The sequence below is a fragment of the Triturus cristatus genome, chromosome 2_2 (assembly GCF_964204655.1).
Source record: "Triturus cristatus chromosome 2_2, aTriCri1.1, whole genome shotgun sequence".
Taxonomy (NCBI): domain Eukaryota; kingdom Metazoa; phylum Chordata; class Amphibia; order Caudata; family Salamandridae; genus Triturus; species Triturus cristatus.
Window position 1 is genome coordinate 1,257,958,913 of NC_140582.1, and position 18,788 is coordinate 1,257,977,700.

General features: G+C 47.4%; 1 protein-coding gene across 1 annotated transcript in view; it reads left to right on the forward strand.

The window, feature by feature from the left end:
- The first annotated feature begins 250 nt into the window (after positions 1–250).
- Positions 251–18,788, forward strand: part of LOC146863549 (extracellular calcium-sensing receptor-like) — a 241,369-nt gene continuing 222,831 nt past the window's right edge. Inside the window, exons 1-2 of the mRNA XM_085643186.1 lie at positions 251–309; positions 712–1,003. Coding sequence (XP_085499312.1) covers positions 251–309; positions 712–1,003 — 351 coding nt within the window. The remainder of the gene's footprint in view (positions 310–711; positions 1,004–18,788) is intronic.

The window sequence follows — 18,788 nt, forward strand, 5'->3', positions numbered from 1 at the left end:
CTTTGCGCTGTGTGAAAAATGGATAAATATAGCCCCTAAGTATTTAACCTCTAGTCGGTGAGCATTCAGTCACAGTGTAGTTGAGAGTTTACCAGCTGACACCGCACAGTTCCATCCTTGGATGGATAAGTAAAGGTTGTTCATTTCTTTCCTGAGAATGGAAAACTAATGGTGCTAGGGAGTGTAACTACTGTCAACCGCTATTCAGATTGGTTGCCAAAAAGCCAATCGGAGTGGTTGCAAAGTAAAGATGAGCTTTGAATGTTTTAGAGAGTTTGAATTGCTGATTCAGTCAGGTTTGCTTCTGTGGTAAGACAGTTTTGATTGGCTGCTGGCCCTTGTATATAGGCAGCCTGTGATTGGATAGATGAGCTGGGACTACTCCCTACTATTGCAGCAGTCCATGGCTTGCAGAGAGATTCCTTCCATGACTTTTTTTTTTCATCTGTAGTTGTGCCAGAACAGGACTATTTTCAAGATTGTCCACATCTGCAAACTGTAGACAGACGCTGATGCATGTTGATCAGCCTATCCTAGAACTAGACAGAAAATGAAAAGGGAAGCTGCACTCGTCTTGATAGTAGCCTTTTAATGACAGGACAACAAATACCTCTTCTATATAGAGCTTTTTTTTATTGTTCCTGCCCTTATTTGTAAAGTGGATTCAGGGTGAAAAAGCAATCATTTTGTTCTGTGTTATCCACTCTTTAGGGCTACCTTGCAGAACGTAGTGAATGGCCTGGTCTTCATCCACGCTGTGGAGGAGATTAACAGAAACCCTACTCTCTTACCAAACCTCACGCTGGGGTACTATTTATTTGACTCTTGCTCTAGTGAGATAAAAGCTCTTCAGAGTACCCTGAGCATCATGTCCCAGCAAAGAGAGCCAGTTCCAAACTACAGGTGTCAGAGTGAAGGTGCCCTTGTGGGTTTCATCGGAGACATGTTCTCATCAACGACCTACTCCATGGCCCAACTCCTGGCACTCTACAAATACCCGCAGGTAGGAGGATGCTTTACTTCAACTCTTTTATTATGTTTTTGTCGTAAGAGACTACAAGGTTTTTGATATGAGGAGGGGGGTCTAACCTCACCTGCCACAGATATCACAGCTTTCATATTTGCATATAAAATTATGGTCAAGATGCAAAACCTGCCAAGAAAATGACAAGGTGCCAATTAGACAAACCTATGTCCTGTAACCTTGGGCCAGATTCAGCGAATTCCAAAGTTCTGCTGCTTGTCTTGTAGATCCTGTTTCATCCATAGGGTCATATTGCAGGGGCGCATTTGGAAGTGGAGGTCAGTCTTCATCCGATGGACCTTTGTGTGGTTGTCTAGAGTTAAGGGAGTTAGTAAGAATTTACATTGTAACATTTGTGTAGACCATTTAGTTCCACTATAAAGACACTGGTTCAGTATCTAAGGTTAAGTGGATTTAATACAGCTTGATAGACAATCAGTAAATTGGCAAAATAAAAAGGTATTATGGACATGAAGCATTGCAACAAGTAAATCAATGCCTTGGTGAGGATTCCGGCTAGGCAATAGAAGGCCAATCAAGAGCGCAGATGGAATGACACCCCCGCGCCGCACGGCCACCAGCTGCTGTGTGTGCCCCCTCGCCTTGCCCTCTGCCTCGCTGCCTGCCTCGCTGCCGGCTGACGCCGCTGGCGTCTGTTTTTGCTTGTTTTGTCTAGCATTTGTGCTTGTTTGAACTGCATTTTCCTCCCGTGTTAGCAGCTTTTGTCTGACTTTTGTGCCTGTATTTTTTCTAGTCAGTTTCTGCATTTTCCTCCCGTGTTAGCAGCTTTTGTCTGACTTTTGTGCTTGTTTTGTCTAGCATTTGTGCTTGTTTGAACTGCATTTTCCTCCCGTGTTAGCAGCTTTTGTCTGACTTTTGTGCCTGTATTTTTTTCTAGTCAGTTTCAGCCCTTTGCGTTCTCCTGCCTGTCTGCCCGCCTACCTCGCCGCCCTCCGCCTTCCCTCCCCGCTCCCCGCTTCCCGCCACCACCGCTGACCACGCCCCTTTTTCCTTTCTGTTCCCTCCCCGCTCCCGCCTCCCAGCTGCCCCGCCCACCCACGCACTTGGCCTTATATGGCGACCGTGCGACGCAGGTGAGTGTGACCCACTTGTGGGACACCCCCGCGCCGCACGGCCACCAGCTGCTGTGTGTGCCCCCTCGCCTTGCCCTCTGCCTCGCTGCCTGCCTCGCTGCCGGCTGACACCGCTGGCGTCTGTTTTTGCTTGTTTTGTCTAGCATTTGTGCTTGTTTGAACTGCATTTTCCTCCCGTGTTAGCAGCTTTTGTCTGACTTTTGTGCCTGTATTTTTTCTAGTCAGTTTCTGCATTTTCCTCCCGTGTTAGCAGCTTTTGTCTGACTTTTGTGCTTGTTTTGTCTAGCATTTGTGCTTGTTTGAACTGCATTTTCCTCCCGTGTTAGCAGCTTTTGTCTGACTTTTGTGCCTGTATTTTTTTCTAGTCAGTTTCAGCCCTTTGCGTTCTCCTGCCTGTCTGCCCGCCTACCTCGCCGCCCTCCGCCTTCCCTCCCCGCTCCCCGCTTCCCGCCACCACCGCTGACCACGCCCCTTTTTCCTTTCTGTTCCCTCCCCGCTCCCGCCTCCCAGCTGCCCCGCCCACCCGCGCACTTCGCCTTATATGGCGACCGTGCGAACGCGCAGCGGTCACGCGCAGCGGGCGCGCCGATTGTGCGCCGAAGGCGCGCCAAAGGTAAGCCCGTCTGCGCCCGTCCGCGACCGGACCGCGCCCAGCGCCAGGACCCCTGGCCAACGAAGATCCCGACCAACCCGCCTGACGTACTCCGCCGCCACCCTCACCGCTCTCAACACCAGCCGACTCCCAGAATGCCATCAAGCCACTCCACGACGTACCCACGGACCTTTCAGCTGCCACGCCTGCAAGTTCACCTGCATCCGGACCAGCCTCGCACCAGCACCCACCAAGTCGAACACCAGCAGCACCCACCTCAAGTGCATCCTGCTCAACACCCGCTCCGTCCACAGACACGCCATCGAACTCTGGAACCTTCTAGACGCCACAGCCCCTGACGTCGCCTTCCTCACGGAGACCTGGATGAACGCCTCTTCAGCTCCCGACATCGCCATCGCTATCCCAGAGGGCTACAAGGTCGTCCGGAGGGACCGAAACGCCAACCAGATGGGAGGAGGCATCGCCATCATCCACAGGAACACCATCCGTCTCACGACCAGCACCGACAACACCCTGACCAGCGCCGAACACCTGCATTTCCAGATCCACACCAACCCGAACACCACCCTCAGAGGCACCCTGATCTACCGACCCCCTGGACCACGCACACAATTCAGCGAGGACATCGCCGACTTCGTCAGCCCGCATGCCCTCCCCTCCGCCGACTACATCCTCCTGGGAGACCTCAACTTCCATCTGGAGAACAACAACGACCGCAACACCAGCACCCTGCTCGACAACCTCGCCAACCTGGGACTCAAGCAACTGGTGTCCACCCCCACCCACCTCGCCGGACACACACTCGACGCAGTCTTCTCATCCAGCACAGACATAGACTTCAGCCACGCCACAGAGCTTCAATGGACGGACCACAGCTGCGTCCACTTCACCTTCAAGAGAACGACGACCCACCAACACCAGCAACAGGCAGCCCGCAGAAGCTGGAACAAGATCACAGCAGACCAGCTCGCCACCTCCCTGAACCAGCACCCTCCTGCCAGCTCAGCGAACCCCAGCCAAGCCGCCGACAACCTCACGAAGTGGATCAGCAACTGCGCGGACGAACTCCACTGAGGACCCCGCCTAGCAGACCCGGCAGCAAGAAGGCCCCATGGTTCACCGACGAACTCAAGAGCTCCAAGAAGAACTGCCGAGCCCTCGAGAAAGTCTGGAGAAGGGAACCGACACCAGACAACAGGACCTCCTTCAAACTTGCCACCCGGAAACACCACCAGCTGATCCGCGCCGCCAAGAAAACAGCATTCAAAGACCGGTTGGACAACAACGCACACAACTGCAAGGAACTCTTCAACATCGTGAAAGAGCTTTCCAACCCCAGCGCAGGAAACAACGACATCACCCCATCGCAAGACCTCTGCAACTCCCTCGCTTCATACTTCCACAACAAGATCGCGGACATACATAACAGCTTCAACAACCAACCAACGCACACCATGACCGAACAACCACCCCCCACCACCACCCTCCACGCCTGGACCCCGATCAGCACCGAAGACACCATCCGCACGATGAACTCCATCCACTCCGGATCACCGACCGACCCCTGCCCTCACCACGTCTTCAACAAGGCCGACGCTGTCATCGCACCCCACCTGCGAGACATCATCAACACTTCCTTCGACACCACCATCTTCCCTGAGAGCTGGAAGCACGCCGAACTCAGCGCCCTACTAAAGAAACCTACAGCGGACCCCACCGACCTCAAGAATTACCGCCCCATCTCGCTCCTCCCGTTTCCAGCCAAAGTCATCGAGAAGACCGTCAACAAGCAGATGGCCGCCTTCCTCGAGACAAACGGATCCCTCGACCCCTCACAGTCCGGCTTCCGAGCCAATCACAGCACCGAGACCGCCCTCATCGCCGCCACCGATGACATCCGAGCCCTGATGGACAATGGAGAAACAGCGGCCCTCATCCTCCTAGACCTCTCTGCGGCATTCGACACGGTCTGCCACCGCACCCTAGTACGGCGCCTCAGCAACATCGGAATCCAGGACAAGGCGCTGGACTGGATCATCTCCTTCCTCGACGGAAGATTACAGAGAGTCCGCCTACCACCGTACAAGTCAGAGGCCTCCGAAGTCACCTGCGGCGTCCCTCAAGGATCATCTCTGAGCCCCACCCTCTTCAACGTCTACATGAGCCCCCTCGCGGCCATCGTACGCAAACACAACCTCAGCATAATCTCCTACGCCGACGACACCCAACTGATCCTCTCCCTGACCAACGACCCCGCCGCCGCCAGATCCAACCTGCACGAAGGGATGAAAGAGGTAGCCGAGTGGATGACGACCAGCCGCCTGAAACTGAACTCGGACAAGACGGAGGTCCTCATCCTGGGCTCCTCACCCTCCGCCTGGGACGACTCCTGGTGGCCTCCCGCCCTGGGCACCGCACCCAAACCGACAGACCATGCACGCAACCTGGGCTTCCTCCTGGACTCCTCCCTCTCCATGACCAGGCAAGTCAACAACGTCTCCTCGGCGTGCTTCAACATCCTACGCATGCTACGGAAGATCTTCTGGTGGATCCCCACCGAGACCAGGAAGACCGTCACCCAGGCCCTCGTCACCAGCCGACTGGACTACGGCAACGCCCTCTACGCCGGTACCACCGCCAAGCTCCAGAAGAGACTCCAGCGGATCCAGAACGCCTCAGCCAGACTCATCCTCGACATCCCACGAACCAGCCACATCTCCGGACATCTGAGAGACCTTCACTGGCTCCCCGTCAACAAAAGAATCACCTTCCGCCTCCTCACCCACGCACACAAAGCCCTACACGACCAAGGCCCGAGCTACCTCAACAGCCGAGTCAACTTCCACGCTCCCAAACGCCACCTCCGATCAGCCAACCACGCCCTCGCCGCCGTCCCCCGCATCCGAAGAGCGACTACAGGAGGAAGGTCCTTCTCCTACCTGGCCGCCAAGACCTGGAACTCCCTCCCGACTGACCTGCGCCTGACCCAAGACCACCTCTCCTTCAGGAAGAAGCTGAAGACCTGGCTGTTCGAGCAGTAGCGGCACCCCCCCCTCCCCCCCACCCCAGCGCCTTGAGACCCTACGGGTATGTAGCGCGCTTTACAAGTGTCACTGATTGATTGATTGAATGATCCAAATGCAATTTTATTATATTTATTTATTTTATTTATTTATTTGAAAAGTTTTATAAAGCGCGAACAAGACCCAAATGGGTATCAGAGTGCTGTACAGAAATGGGAAAACGAGGGTAACAAACTCAAAGGGACAGTACGTGAAGGTTACAACAAAGCGGGGAAACAGAGTACGATAAGAGTTGGTGGTATCAGAAGTGTCTTACAGCACGAAAACAGTTGACCAAAACAGCATACAATAAAGCGCACTCGTGCATTACAATAAGAGCCAGAATATTAACAAACAAGAGCGTGAGAGTCAGTGGATGTTGTTAAAGTTTGTTCATGAGTAGCCGTTTGACCAGTTTCTTGAAAGATAGGGCCCGATTCACAGAACTAACTTAAGACAAAATCCTAAACTTTCTACTTTTGGTATTCACAGAAGGCATTTAGTAGTAGTAAAGTTAGGATTTTATCTTAAGTCTGTCTTAAGTCTGTCCTAAATTTATCTTAAGGTTGTCTTAAGTCTGTCTTAAGTCTGTCTTAAGTCTTTCTTAAGTTTGTCTTAAGTCTGTCCTACTAATTTTGGTATTCACAGAAGGCATTTAGTAGTAGTAAAGTTAGGATTTTGTCTTAAGTTTGACTTAAGTTTGACTTAAGACAGACTTAAGACAGTCTAAAGACAAACTTAAGACAAACTTAGGGCACCATTACACCAGGGTTTGGATTGTTTGACAGGAATCCTTTTGAGTTGCTTCTGTGCTATAGTATCAAGAATGTTAGACACCGTGTTAATGTAGAGATCAGAGAGATCATCAAGGTTGGTCATATTAGGGGGGGTTGTAGTCTCTTTCTAGTGATTGAGGGTAGCGTATTGATGTTAAGGTCTCTCATATTGCATGCAATTTGTTTAGCTTTGAGGGGTTGTCCCTGTCTACCCCGGCCCTTGTCCAAGATGCTGAAGGGAATTTGATGATGATCTGATGAGTCAAGATGTCGCCTACTTGTATGCTATTGTCTTTGCAATTATCAGGTCAAGAGTAGCGCCCTTAGTGTGTGTAGGGCCTTTGCATAGCTGTGATAGGTTAAGGTCAGAGAGAAAAGACTTAAAGGAACAGACTATGGGATCATTTGCGCCATTCCAGTGAAGGTTAAAGTCTCAGAGGAATAAGTGGCAGAGTTGATCTGAGCTCGAGCTAATAACCTGCATGATTTGCTCTATGAAGACCAGATTGTCTCCGGGTGGATGATAGATGGAGTGCAGTACACAAACCTTCTTGCCTTTATTTGAGATTTTGGTGACTAGTTGTTCACAGGAGGATAACAAAGAGCATAGAGATTGTTTTACGATGAGCTTTATACAAAAGAATACAATTCAATGCTCAGCTTAAAAACTCTGCTCCTCCTTCCTCACCATGAATAAAGCTAAGAGTCATCTAGTTGGAATTCTAAATCTAAATTTGGGGATAAGTTTAGGGTCTAGAGTCTCCACCAATATGGGAAGTAAGGCAAAAAGTTGTCAGCGTAGTGAAAGCTCCAGTAGAAGTCTTCCAAAAGAATGACGAGTGTCAGCGTAGTGAAAGCACCAGGAGATGTCTTCTAACAGGAGGACGAGTGTCAGCGTAGTGAAAGCTTCAGTAGAAGTCGTCTTCTAAAAGGAGGACGAGTGTCAGCATAGTGAAGGCTCCAGAAGAAGCCTTCTAACAGAAGGACGAGTGTCAGCGTAGTGAAAGCTCCAGTAGAAGTCTTCTAAAAGGAGGACGAGTGTCAGCGTAGTGAAGGCTTTAGTAAAAGTCTTCTAACAGAAGGACGAGTGTCAGCGTAGTGAAAGCTCCAGTAAAAGTCTTCTAACAGAAGGACGAGTGTCAGCATAGTGAAAGCTCCAGTAGCAGTCTTCTAACAGAAGGACGAGTGTCTGCGTAGTGAAGGCTCCAGTAGAAGTCTTCTAACAGAAGTACGAGTGTCAGCGTAGTGAAAGCTCCAGTAGAAGTCTTCTAACAGAAGGACGAGTGTCAGCATAGTGAAAGCTCCAGTAGAGCTCTTCTAACAGAAGGACGAGTGTCAGCGTAGTGAAAGCTCCAGTAGAAGTCTTCTAACAGAAGGACGATGTCAACGTAGTGAAGGGTCCAGTAGAAGTCTTCTAACAGAAGGACGAGTGTCAGCGTAGTGAAGGCTCCAGTAGAAGTCTTCTAAGAGAGGGACGAGTGTCGGTGTAGTGAAAGCTCCAGTAGAAGTCTTCCACAGAAGGACGAGTGTAAGCGTAGTGAAAGCTCCAGTAGAAGTCTTCTTACAGAAGGATGAGTGTCAGCATAGTGAAGGCTACAGTAGAAGACTTCTAACAGAATGACGAGTGTCAGCGTAGTGAAAGCTCCAGGAGATGTCTTCTAACAGCAGGACGAGTGTCAGCATAGTGAAAGCTTCAGTGGAAGTCGTCTTCTAAAAGGAGGACGAGTGTCAGCGTAGTGAAGGCTACAGTAGAAGTCTTGTAACAGAAGGACGAGTGTCAGCTTAGTTAAAGCTCCAATGGAAGTCTTCTAACAGAAGGAAGAGTGTCAGTGTAGTGAAGGCTCCAGTAGAAGCCTTCTAACATAAGGATGAGTGTCAGCATAGTGAAGACTCCAGTAGAAGTCTTCTAACAGAAAGATGGGTGTCTGCGCAGTGAAGGCTCCAGTAGAAGTCTTCTAACAGGAGGACGAGTGTCAGCGTAGTGAAAGCTCCAGTAGGAGTCTACTAACAGGAGGAGGAGTGTCAGCGTAGTGAAAGCTTCAGTAGAAGTTGTCTTCTAAAAGGAGGACGAGTGTCAGCATAATGAAGGCTGCAGTAGAAGTCTTCTAACAGAAGGACGAGTGTCAGCGTAGTGAAGGCTCCAGTAGAAGTATTCTAACAGAAGGACGAGTGTCAGCGTAGTGAAGGTTCCAGTAGAAGTCTTCTAACAAAAGGACGAGTGTCAGCGTAGGGAAAGCTCCGGTAGAAGTCTTCTAAGAGAAGGACAAGTGTCAGCATAGTGAAAGCTCCAGTAGAAGTCTTCTAACAGAAGGAAGAGTGTCAGCATAGTAAAAGCTCCAGTAGAAATCTTCTAACAGAAGCCGTTTGACTAGTTTCTTGAAAGATAGGGCCCGATTCACAGAACTAACTTAAGACAAAATCCTAAACTTTCTACTTTTGATAATCACAGAAGGCATTTAGTAGTAGTAAAGTTAGGATTTTATCTTAAGTCTGTCTTAAGTCTGTCCTAAATTTGTCTTAAGGTTGTCTTAAGTCTGTCTTAAGTCTGTCTTAAGTCTGTCTTAAGTCTTTCTTAAGTTTGTCTTAAGTCTGTCCTACTACTTTTGGTATTCACAGAAGGCATTTAGTAGTAGTAAAGTTAGGATTTTGTCTTAAGTTTGACTTAAGTTTGACTTAAGACAGACTTAAGACAGACTTAAGACAGTCTAAAGACAAACTTAAGACAAATTTAGGGCACCATTACACCAGGGTTTGGATTGTTTGACAGGAATCCTTTTGAGTTGCTTCTGTGCTATAGTATCAAGAATGTTAGACACCGTGTTAATGTAGAGATCAGAGAGATCATCAAGGTTGGTCATATTAGGGGGGGGTTGTAGTCTCTTTCTAGTGATTGAGGTTAGCGTATTGATGTTAAGGTCTCTCATATTGCATGTAATTTGTTTAGCTTTGAGGGGTTGTCCCTGTCTACCCCGGCCCTTGTCCAAGATGCTGAAGGGAATTTGATGATGATCTGATGAGTCAAGATGTCGCCTACTTGTATGCTATTGTCTTTGCAATTATCAGGTCAAGAGTAGCGCCCTTAGTGTATGTAGGGCCTTTGCATAGCTGTGATAGGTTAAGGTCAGAGAGAAAAGACTTAAAGGAGCAGACTATGGGATCATTTGCGCCATTCCAGTGAAGGTTAAAGTCTCAGTGGAATATGTGGCAGAGTTGATCTGAGCTCGAGCTAATAACCTGCATGATTTGCTCTATGAAGACCAGATTGTCTCCGGGTGGATGATAGATGGAGTGCAGTACACAAACCTTCTTGCCTTTATTTGAGATTTCGGTGACTAGTTGTTCACAGGAGGATAACAAAGAGCATAGAGATTGTTTTACGATGAGCTTTATACAAAAGAATACAATTCAATGTTCAGCTTAAAAACTCTGCTCCTCCTTCCTCACCATGAATAAAGCTAAGAGTCATCTAGTTGGAATTCTAAATCTAAATTTGGGGATAAGTTTAGGGTCTAGAGTCTCCACCAATATGGGAAGTAAGGCAAAAAGTTGTCAGCGTAGTGAAAGCTCCAGTAGAAGTCTTCCAAAAGAATGACGAGTGTCAGCGTAGTGAAAGCACCAGGAGATGTCTTCTAACAGGAGGACGAGTGTCAGCGTAGTGAAAGCTTCAGTAGAAGTCGTCTTCTAAAAGGAGGACGAGTGTCAGCATAGTGAAGGCTCCAGAAGAAGCCTTCTAACAGAAGGACGAGTGTCAGCGTAGTGAAAGCTCCAGTAAAAGTCTTCTAACAGAAGGACGAGTGTCAGCATAGTGAAAGCTCCAGTAGCAGTCTTCTAACAGAAGGACGAGTGTCTGCGTAGTGAAGGCTCCAGTAGAAGTCTTCTAACAGAAGTACGAGTGTCAGCGTAGTGAAAGCTCCAGTAGAAGTCTTCTAACAGAAGGACGAGTGTCAGCATAGTGAAAGCTCCAGTAGAGCTCTTCTAACAGAAGGACGAGTGTCAGCGTAGTGAAAGCTCCAGTAGAAGTCTTCTAACAGAAGGACGATGTCAACGTAGTGAAGGGTCCAGTAGAAGTCTTCTAACAGAAGGACGAGTGTCAGCGTAGTGAAGGCTCCAGTAGAAGTCTTCTAAGAGAGGGACGAGTGTCGGTGTAGTGAAAGCTCCAGTAGAAGTCTTCCACAGAAGGACGAGTGTAAGCGTAGTGAAAGCTCCAGTAGAAGTCTTCTTACAGAAGGATGAGTGTCAGCATAGTGAAGGCTACAGTAGAAGACTTCTAACAGAATGACGAGTGTCAGCGTAGTGAAAGCTCCAGGAGATGTCTTCTAACAGCAGGACGAGTGTCAGCATAGTGAAAGCTTCAGTGGAAGTCGTCTTCTAAAAGGAGGACGAGTGTCAGCGTAGTGAAGGCTACAGTAGAAGTCTTGTAACAGAAGGACGAGTGTCAGCTTAGTTAAAGCTCCAATGGAAGTCTTCTAACAGAAGGAAGAGTGTCAGTGTAGTGAAGGCTCCAGTAGAAGCCTTCTAACATAAGGATGAGTGTCAGCATAGTGAAGACTCCAGTAGAAGTCTTCTAACAGAAAGATGGGTGTCTGCGTAGTGAAGGCTCCAGTAGAAGTCTTCTAACAGGAGGACGAGTGTCAGCGTAGTGAAAGCTCCAGTAGGAGTCTACTAACAGGAGGAGGAGTGTCAGCGTAGTGAAAGCTTCAGTAGAAGTTGTCTTCTAAAAGGAGGACGAGTGTCAGCATAATGAAGGCTGCAGTAGAAGTCTTCTAACAGAAGGACGAGTGTCAGCGTAGTGAAGGCTCCAGTAGAAGTATTCTAACAGAAGGACGAGTGTCAGCGTAGTGAAGGTTCCAGTAGAAGTCTTCTAACAAAAGGACGAGTGTCAGCGTAGGGAAAGCTCCGGTAGAAGTCTTCTAAGAGAAGGACAAGTGTCAGCGTAGTGAAAGCTCCAGTAGAAGTCTTCTAACAGAAGGAAGAGTGTCAGCATAGTGAAAGCTCCAGTAGAAATCTTCTAACAGAAGCCGTTTGACTAGTTTCTTGAAAGATAGGGCCCGATTCACAGAACTAACTTAAGACAAAATCCTAAACTTTCTACTTTTGATAATCACAGAAGGCATTTAGTAGTAGTAAAGTTAGGATTTTATCTTAAGTCTGTCTTAAGTCTGTCCTAAATTTGTCTTAAGGTTGTCTTAAGTCTGTCTTAAGTCTGTCTTAAGTCTGTCTTAAGTCTTTCTTAAGTTTGTCTTAAGTCTGTCCTACTACTTTTGGTATTCACAGAAGGCATTTAGTAGTAGTAAAGTTAGGATTTTGTCTTAAGTTTGACTTAAGTTTGACTTAAGACAGACTTAAGACAGACTTAAGACAGTCTAAAGACAAACTTAAGACAAATTTAGGGCACCATTACACCAGGGTTTGGATTGTTTGACAGGAATCCTTTTGAGTTGCTTCTGTGCTATAGTATCAAGAATGTTAGACACCGTGTTAATGTAGAGATCAGAGAGATCATCAAGGTTGGTCATATTAGGGGGGGGGTTGTAGTCTCTTTCTAGTGATTGAGGTTAGCGTATTGATGTTAAGGTCTCTCATATTGCATGTAATTTGTTTAGCTTTGAGGGGTTGTCCCTGTCTACCCCGGCCCTTGTCCAAGATGCTGAAGGGAATTTGATGATGATCTGATGAGTCAAGATGTCGCCTACTTGTATGCTATTGTCTTTGCAATTATCAGGTCAAGAGTAGCGCCCTTAGTGTATGTAGGGCCTTTGCATAGCTGTGATAGGTTAAAGTCAGAGAGAAAAGACTTAAAGGAGCAGACTATGGGATCATTTGCGCCATTCCAGTGAAGGTTAAAGTCTCAGAGGAATAAGTGGCAGAGTTGATCTGAGCTCGAGCTAATAACCTGCATGATTTGCTCTATGAAGACCAGATTGTCTCCGGGTGGATGATAGATGGAGTGCAGTACACAAACCTTCTTGCCTTTATTTGAGGTTTCGGTGACTAGTTGTTCACAGGAGGATAACAAAGAGCATAGAGATTGTTTTACGATGAGCTTTATACAAAAGAATACAATTCAATGTTCAGCTTAAAAACTCTGCTCCTCCTTCCTCACCATGAATAAAGCTAAGAGTCATCTAGTTGGAATTCTAAATCTAAATTTGGGGATAAGTTTAGGGTCTAGAGTCTCCACCAATATGGGAAGTAAGGCAAAAAGTTGTCAGCGTAGTGAAAGCTCCAGTAGAAGTCTTCCAAAAGAATGACGAGTGTCAGCGTAGTGAAAGCACCAGGAGATGTCTTCTAACAGGAGGACGAGTGTCAGCGTAGTGAAAGCTTCAGTAGAAGTCGTCTTCTAAAAGGAGGACGAGTGTCAGCATAGTGAAGGCTCCAGAAGAAGCCTTCTAACAGAAGGACGAGTGTCAGCGTAGTGAAAGCTCCAGTAGAAGTCTTCTAAAAGGAGGACGAGTGTCAGCGTAGTGAAGGCTTTAGTAAAAGTCTTCTAACAGAAGGACGAGTGTCAGCGTAGTGAAAGCTCCAGTAAAAGTCTTCTAACAGAAGGACGAGTGTCAGCATAGTGAAAGCTCCAGTAGCAGTCTTCTAACAGAAGGACGAGTGTCTGCGTAGTGAAGGCTCCAGTAGAAGTCTTCTAACAGAAGTACGAGTGTCAGCGTAGTGAAAGCTCCAGTAGAAGTCTTCTAACAGAAGGACGAGTGTCAGCATAGTGAAAGCTCCAGTAGAACTCTTCTAACAGAAGGACGAGTGTCAGCGTAGTGAAAGCTCCAGTAGAAGTCTTCTAACAGAAGGACGATGTCAACGTAGTGAAGGGTCCAGTAGAAGTCTTCTAACAGAAGGACGAGTGTCAGCGTAGTGAAGGCTCCAGTAGAAGTCTTCTAAGAGAGGGACGAGTGTCGGTGTAGTGAAAGCTCCAGTAGAAGTCTTCCACAGAAGGACGAGTGTAAGCGTAGTGAAAGCTCCAGTAGAAGTCTTCTTACAGAAGGATGAGTGTCAGCATAGTGAAGGCTACAGTAGAAGACTTCTAACAGAATGACGAGTGTCAGCGTAGTGAAAGCTCCAGGAGATGTCTTCTAACAGCAGGACGAGTGTCAGCATAGTGAAAGCTTCAGTGGAAGTCGTCTTCTAAAAGGAGGACGAGTGTCAGCGTAGTGAAGGCTACAGTAGAAGTCTTGTAACAGAAGGACGAGTGTCAACTTAGTTAAAGCTCCAATGGAAGTCTTCTAACAGAAGGAAGAGTGTCAGTGTAGTGAAGGCTCCAGTAGAAGCCTTCTAACATAAGGATGAGTGTCAGCATAGTGAAGACTCCAGTAGAAGTCTTCTAACAGAAAGATGGGTGTCTGCGTAGTGAAGGCTCCAGTAGAAGTCTTCTAACAGGAGGACGAGTGTCAGCGTAGTGAAAGCTCCAGTAGGAGTCTACTAACAGGAGGAGGAGTGTCAGCGTAGTGAAAGCTTCAGTAGAAGTTGTCTTCTAAAAGGAGGACGAGTGTCAGCATAATGAAGGCTGCGGTAGAAGTCTTCTAACAGAAGGACGAGTGTCAGCGTAGTGAAGGCTCCAGTAGAAGTATTCTAACAGAAGGACGAGTGTCAGCGTAGTGAAGGTTCCAGTAGAAGTCTTCTAACAAAAGGACGAGTGTCAGCGTAGTGAAAGCTCCAGTAGAAGTCTTCTAAGAGAAGGACAAGTGTCAGCGTAGTGAAAGCTCCAGTAGAAGTCTTCTAACAGAAGGACGATGTCAACGTAGTGAAGGCTCCAGTAGAAGTCTTCTAACAGAAAGACGAGTGTCAGCATAGTGAAGGCTCCAGTAGAAGTCTTCTAACAGAGGGACGAGTGTGGGTGTAGTGAAAGCTCCAGTAGAAGTCTTCCAACAGAAGGACGAGTGTAAGCGTAGTGAAAGCTCCATGGAGGTCTTCCAAAAGAAGGGCGAGTGTCAGCGTAGTGAAGGCTCCAGTAGAAGTCTTCCAAAAGAATGACGAGTGTCAGCGTAGTGAAAGCTCCAGGAGGTGCCTTCTAACAGGATGACGAGTGTCAGCATAGTGAAAGCTTCAGTAGAAGTCGTCTTCTAAAAGGAGGACGAGTGTCAGCGTAGTGAAAGCCCCAGAAGAAGCCTTCTAACAGAAGGACGAGTGTCAGCGTAGTGAAGGCTCCAGAAGAAGCCTTCTAACAGAAGGACGAGTGTCAGCGTAGTGAAAGCTCCAGTAGAAGTCTTCTAAAAGGAGGACGAGTGTCAGCGTAGTGAAGGCTCTAGCAGAAGTCTTCTAACAGAAGGACGAGTGTCAGCGTAGTGAAAGCTCCAGTAAAAGTCTTCTAACAGAAGGATGAGTGTCAGCGTAGTGAAAGCTCCAGTAAAAGTCTTCTAACAGAAGGACGAGTGTCAGCGTAGTGAAAGCCCCAGTAGAAGTATTCTAGCAGAAGGACGAGTGTCAGCGTAGTGAAAGCTCAAGTAGAACTCTTCTAACAGAAGGATGAGGGTCAGCGTAGTGAAAGCTCCAGTAGAAGTCTTCTAACAGAAGGACGATGTCAACGTAGTGAAGGGTCCAGCTGAAGTCTTCTAACAGAAGGACGAGTGTCAGCGTAGTGAAGGCTCCAGTAGAAGTCTTCTAAGAGAGGGACGAGTGTCGGTGTAGTGAAAACTCCAGTAGAAGTCTTTCACAGAAGGACGAGTGTAAGCGTAGTGAAAGCTCCAGTAGAAGTCTTCTAACAGAAGGATGAGTGTCAGCATAGTGAAGGCTACAGTAGAAGAGTTCTAACAGAATGACGAGTGTCAGCGTAGTGAAAGCTCCAGGAGATGTCTTCTAACAGGAGGACAAGTGTCAGCGTAGTGAAAGCTTCAGTAGAAGTCGTCTTCTAAAAGGAGGATGAGTGTCAGCGTAGTGAAGGATACAATAGAAGTCTTGTAACAGAAGGACGAGTGTCAGCTTAGTTAAAGCTCCAATGGAAGTCTTCTAACAGAGGGACGAGTGTCAGTGTAGTGAAGGCTCCAGTAGAAGTCTTCTAACATAAGGATGAGTATCAGCATAGTGAAGACTCCAGTAGAAGTCTTCTAACAGAAAGATGGGTGTATGCATAGTAAAGGCTCCAGTAGAAGTCTTCTAACAGGAGGACGAGTGTCAGCGTAGTGAAAGCTCCAGTAGGAGTCTTCTAACAGGAGGAGGAGTGTCAGCATAGTGAAAGCTTCAGTAGAAGTTGTCTTCTAAAAGGAGGACGAGTGTCAGCATAATGAAGGCTCCAGTAGAAGTCTTCTAACAGAAGGGCGAGTGTCAGCGTAGGGAAGGCTCCAGTAGAAGTATTCTAACAGAAGGACGAGTGTCAGCGTAGTGAAGGTTCCAGTAGAAGTCTTCTAACAAAAGGACGAGTGTCAGCGTAGGGAGAGCTCCGGTAGAAGTCTTCTAAGAGAAGGAAAGTGTCAGCGTAGTGAAAGCTCAAGTAGAACTCTTCTAACAGAAGGATGAGTGTCAGCGTAGTGAAAGCTCCAGTAGAAGTCTTCTAACAGAAGGACGATGTCAACGTAGTGAAGGGTCCAGTTGAAGTCTTCTAACAGAAGGACGAGTGTCAGCGTAGTGAAGGCTCCAGTAGAAGTCTTCTAAGAGAGGGACGAGTGTCGGTGTAGTGAAAACTCCAGTAGAAGTCTTTCACAGAAGGACGAGTGTAAGCGTAGTGAAAGCTCCAGTAGAAGTCTTCTAACAGAAGGATGAGTGTCAGCATAGTGAAGGCTACAGTAGAAGACTTCTAACAGAATGACGAGTGTCAGCGTAGTGAAAGCTCCAGGAGATGTCTTCTAACAGGAGGACAAGCGTCAGCGTAGTGAAAGCTTCAGTAGAAGTCGTCTTCTAAAAGGAGGATGAGTGTCAGCGTAGTGAAGGATACAATAGAAGTCTTGTAACAGAAGGACGAGTGTCAGCTTAGTTAAAGCTCCAATGGAAGTCTTCTAACAGAGGGACGAGTGTCAGTGTAGTGAAGGCTCCAGTAGAAGTCTTCTAACATAAGGATGAGTGTCAGCATAGTGAAGACTCCAGTAGAAGTCTTCTAACAGAAAGATGGGTGTATGCATAGTGAAGGCTCCAGTAGAAGTCTTCTAACAGGAGGACGAGTGTCAGCGTAGTGAAAGCTCCAGTAGGAGTCTTCTAACAGGAGGAGGAGTGTCAGCATAGTGAAAGCTTCAGTAGAAGTTGTCTTCTAAAAGGAGGACGAGTGTCAGCATAATGAAGGCTCCAGTAGAAGTCTTCTAACAGAAGGGTGAGTGTCAGCGTAGGGAAGGCTCCAGTAGAAGTATTCTAACAGAAGGACGAGTGTCAGCGTAGTGAAGGTTCCAGTAGAAGTCTTCTAACAAAAGGACGAGTATCAGCGTAGGGAGAGCTCCGGTAGAAGTCTTCTAAGAGAAGGACAAGTGTCAGCGTAGTGAAAGCTCCAGTAGAAGTCTTCTAACATAAGGACGAGTGCCAGCATAGTGAAAGCTCCAGTAGAAGTCTTCTAACAGAAGGACGATGTCAACGTGGTGAAGGCTCCAGTAGAAGTCTTCTAACAGATGGACGAGTGTCAGCATAGTGAAGGCTCCAGTAGAAGTCTTCTAACAGAGGGACGAGTGTGGGTGTAGTGAAAGCTCCAGTAGAAGTCTTCCAACAGAAGGACAAGTGTAAGCGTAGTGAAAGCTCTATAGAGGTCTTCCAAAAGAAGGGCGAGTGTTAGCGTAGTGAAGGCTCCAGTAGAAGTCTTCCAAAAGAATGACGAGTGTCAGCGTAGTGAAAGCTCCAGGAGATGCCTTCTAACAGGATGACGAGTGTCAGCGTACTGAAAGCTTCAGTAGAAGTCGTCTTCTAAAAGGAGGACGAGTGTCAGCGTAGTGAAGGCTCCAGAAGAAGACTTCTAACAGAAGGACGAGTGTCAGCATATTGAAGGCTCCCGAAGAAGCCTTCTAACAGAAGGACTAGTGTCAGCGTAGTGAAAGCTCCAGTAGAAGTCTTCTAAAAGGAGGAAGAGTGTCAGCGTAGTGAAGGCTCTAGCAGAAGTCTTCTAACAGAAGGACGAGTGTCAGCGTAGTGAAAGCTCCAGCAAAAGTCTTCTAACAGAAGGATGAGTGTCAGCGTAGTGAAAGCTCCAGTAGAAGTCTTCCAACAGAAGGACGAGTGTCAGCGTAGTGAAAGCTACAGTAGAAGTCTTGTAACAGAAGGACGAGTGTCAGCTTAGTTAAAGCTCCAATGGAAGTCTTCTAACAGAAGGACGAGTGTCAGTGTAGTGAAGGCTCCAGTAGAAGTCTTCTAACATAAGGATGAGTGTCAGCATAGTGAAGACTCCAGTAGAAGTCTTCTAACAGAAAGATGGGTGTCTGCGTAGTGAAGGCTCCAGTAGAAGTCTTCTAACAGGAGGACGAGTGTCAGCGTAGTGAAAGCTCCAGTAGGAGTCTACTAACAGGAGGAGGAGTGTCAGCGTAGTGAAAGCTTCAGTAGAAGTTGTCTTCTAAAAGGAGGATGAGTGTCAGCATAATGAAGGCTCCAGTAGAAGTATTCTAACAGAAGGACGAGTGTCAGCGTAGTGAAGGTTCCAGTAGAAGTCTTCTAACAAAAGGACGAGTGTCAGCGTAGGGAAAGCTCCGGTAGAAGTCTTCTAAGAGAAGGACAAGTCTCAGCGTAGTGAAAGCTCCAGTAGAAGTCTTCTAACAGAAGGACGAGTGTCAGCATAGTGAAAGCTTCAGTAGAAGTCGTCTTCTAAAAGGAGGATGAGTGTCAGCGTAGTGAAGGCTACAATAGAAGTCTTGTAACAGAAGGACGTGTGTCAGCTTAGTTGAAGCTCCAATGGAAGTCTTCTAACAGAGGGACGAGTGTCAGTGTAGTGAAGGCTCCAGTAGAAGTCTATTAACATAAGGATGAGTGTCAGCATAGTGAAGACTCCAGTAGAAGTCTTCTAACAGAAAGATGGGTGTCTGCATAGTGAAGGCTCCAGTAGAAGTCTTCTAACAGGAGACGGAGTGTCAGCATAGTGAAAGCTCCAGTAGAAGTCTTCTAACAGAAGGATGATGTCAACGTAGTGAAGGCTCCAGTAGAAGTCTTCTAACAGATGGACGAGTGTCAGCATAGTGAAGGCTCCAGTAGAAGTCTTCTAACAGAGGGACGAGTGTGGGTGTAGTGAAAGCTCCAGTAGAAGTCTTCCAACAGAAGGACAAGTGTAAGCGTAGTGAAAGCTCCATAGAGGTCTTCCAAAAGAAGGGCGAGTGTTAGCGTAGTGAA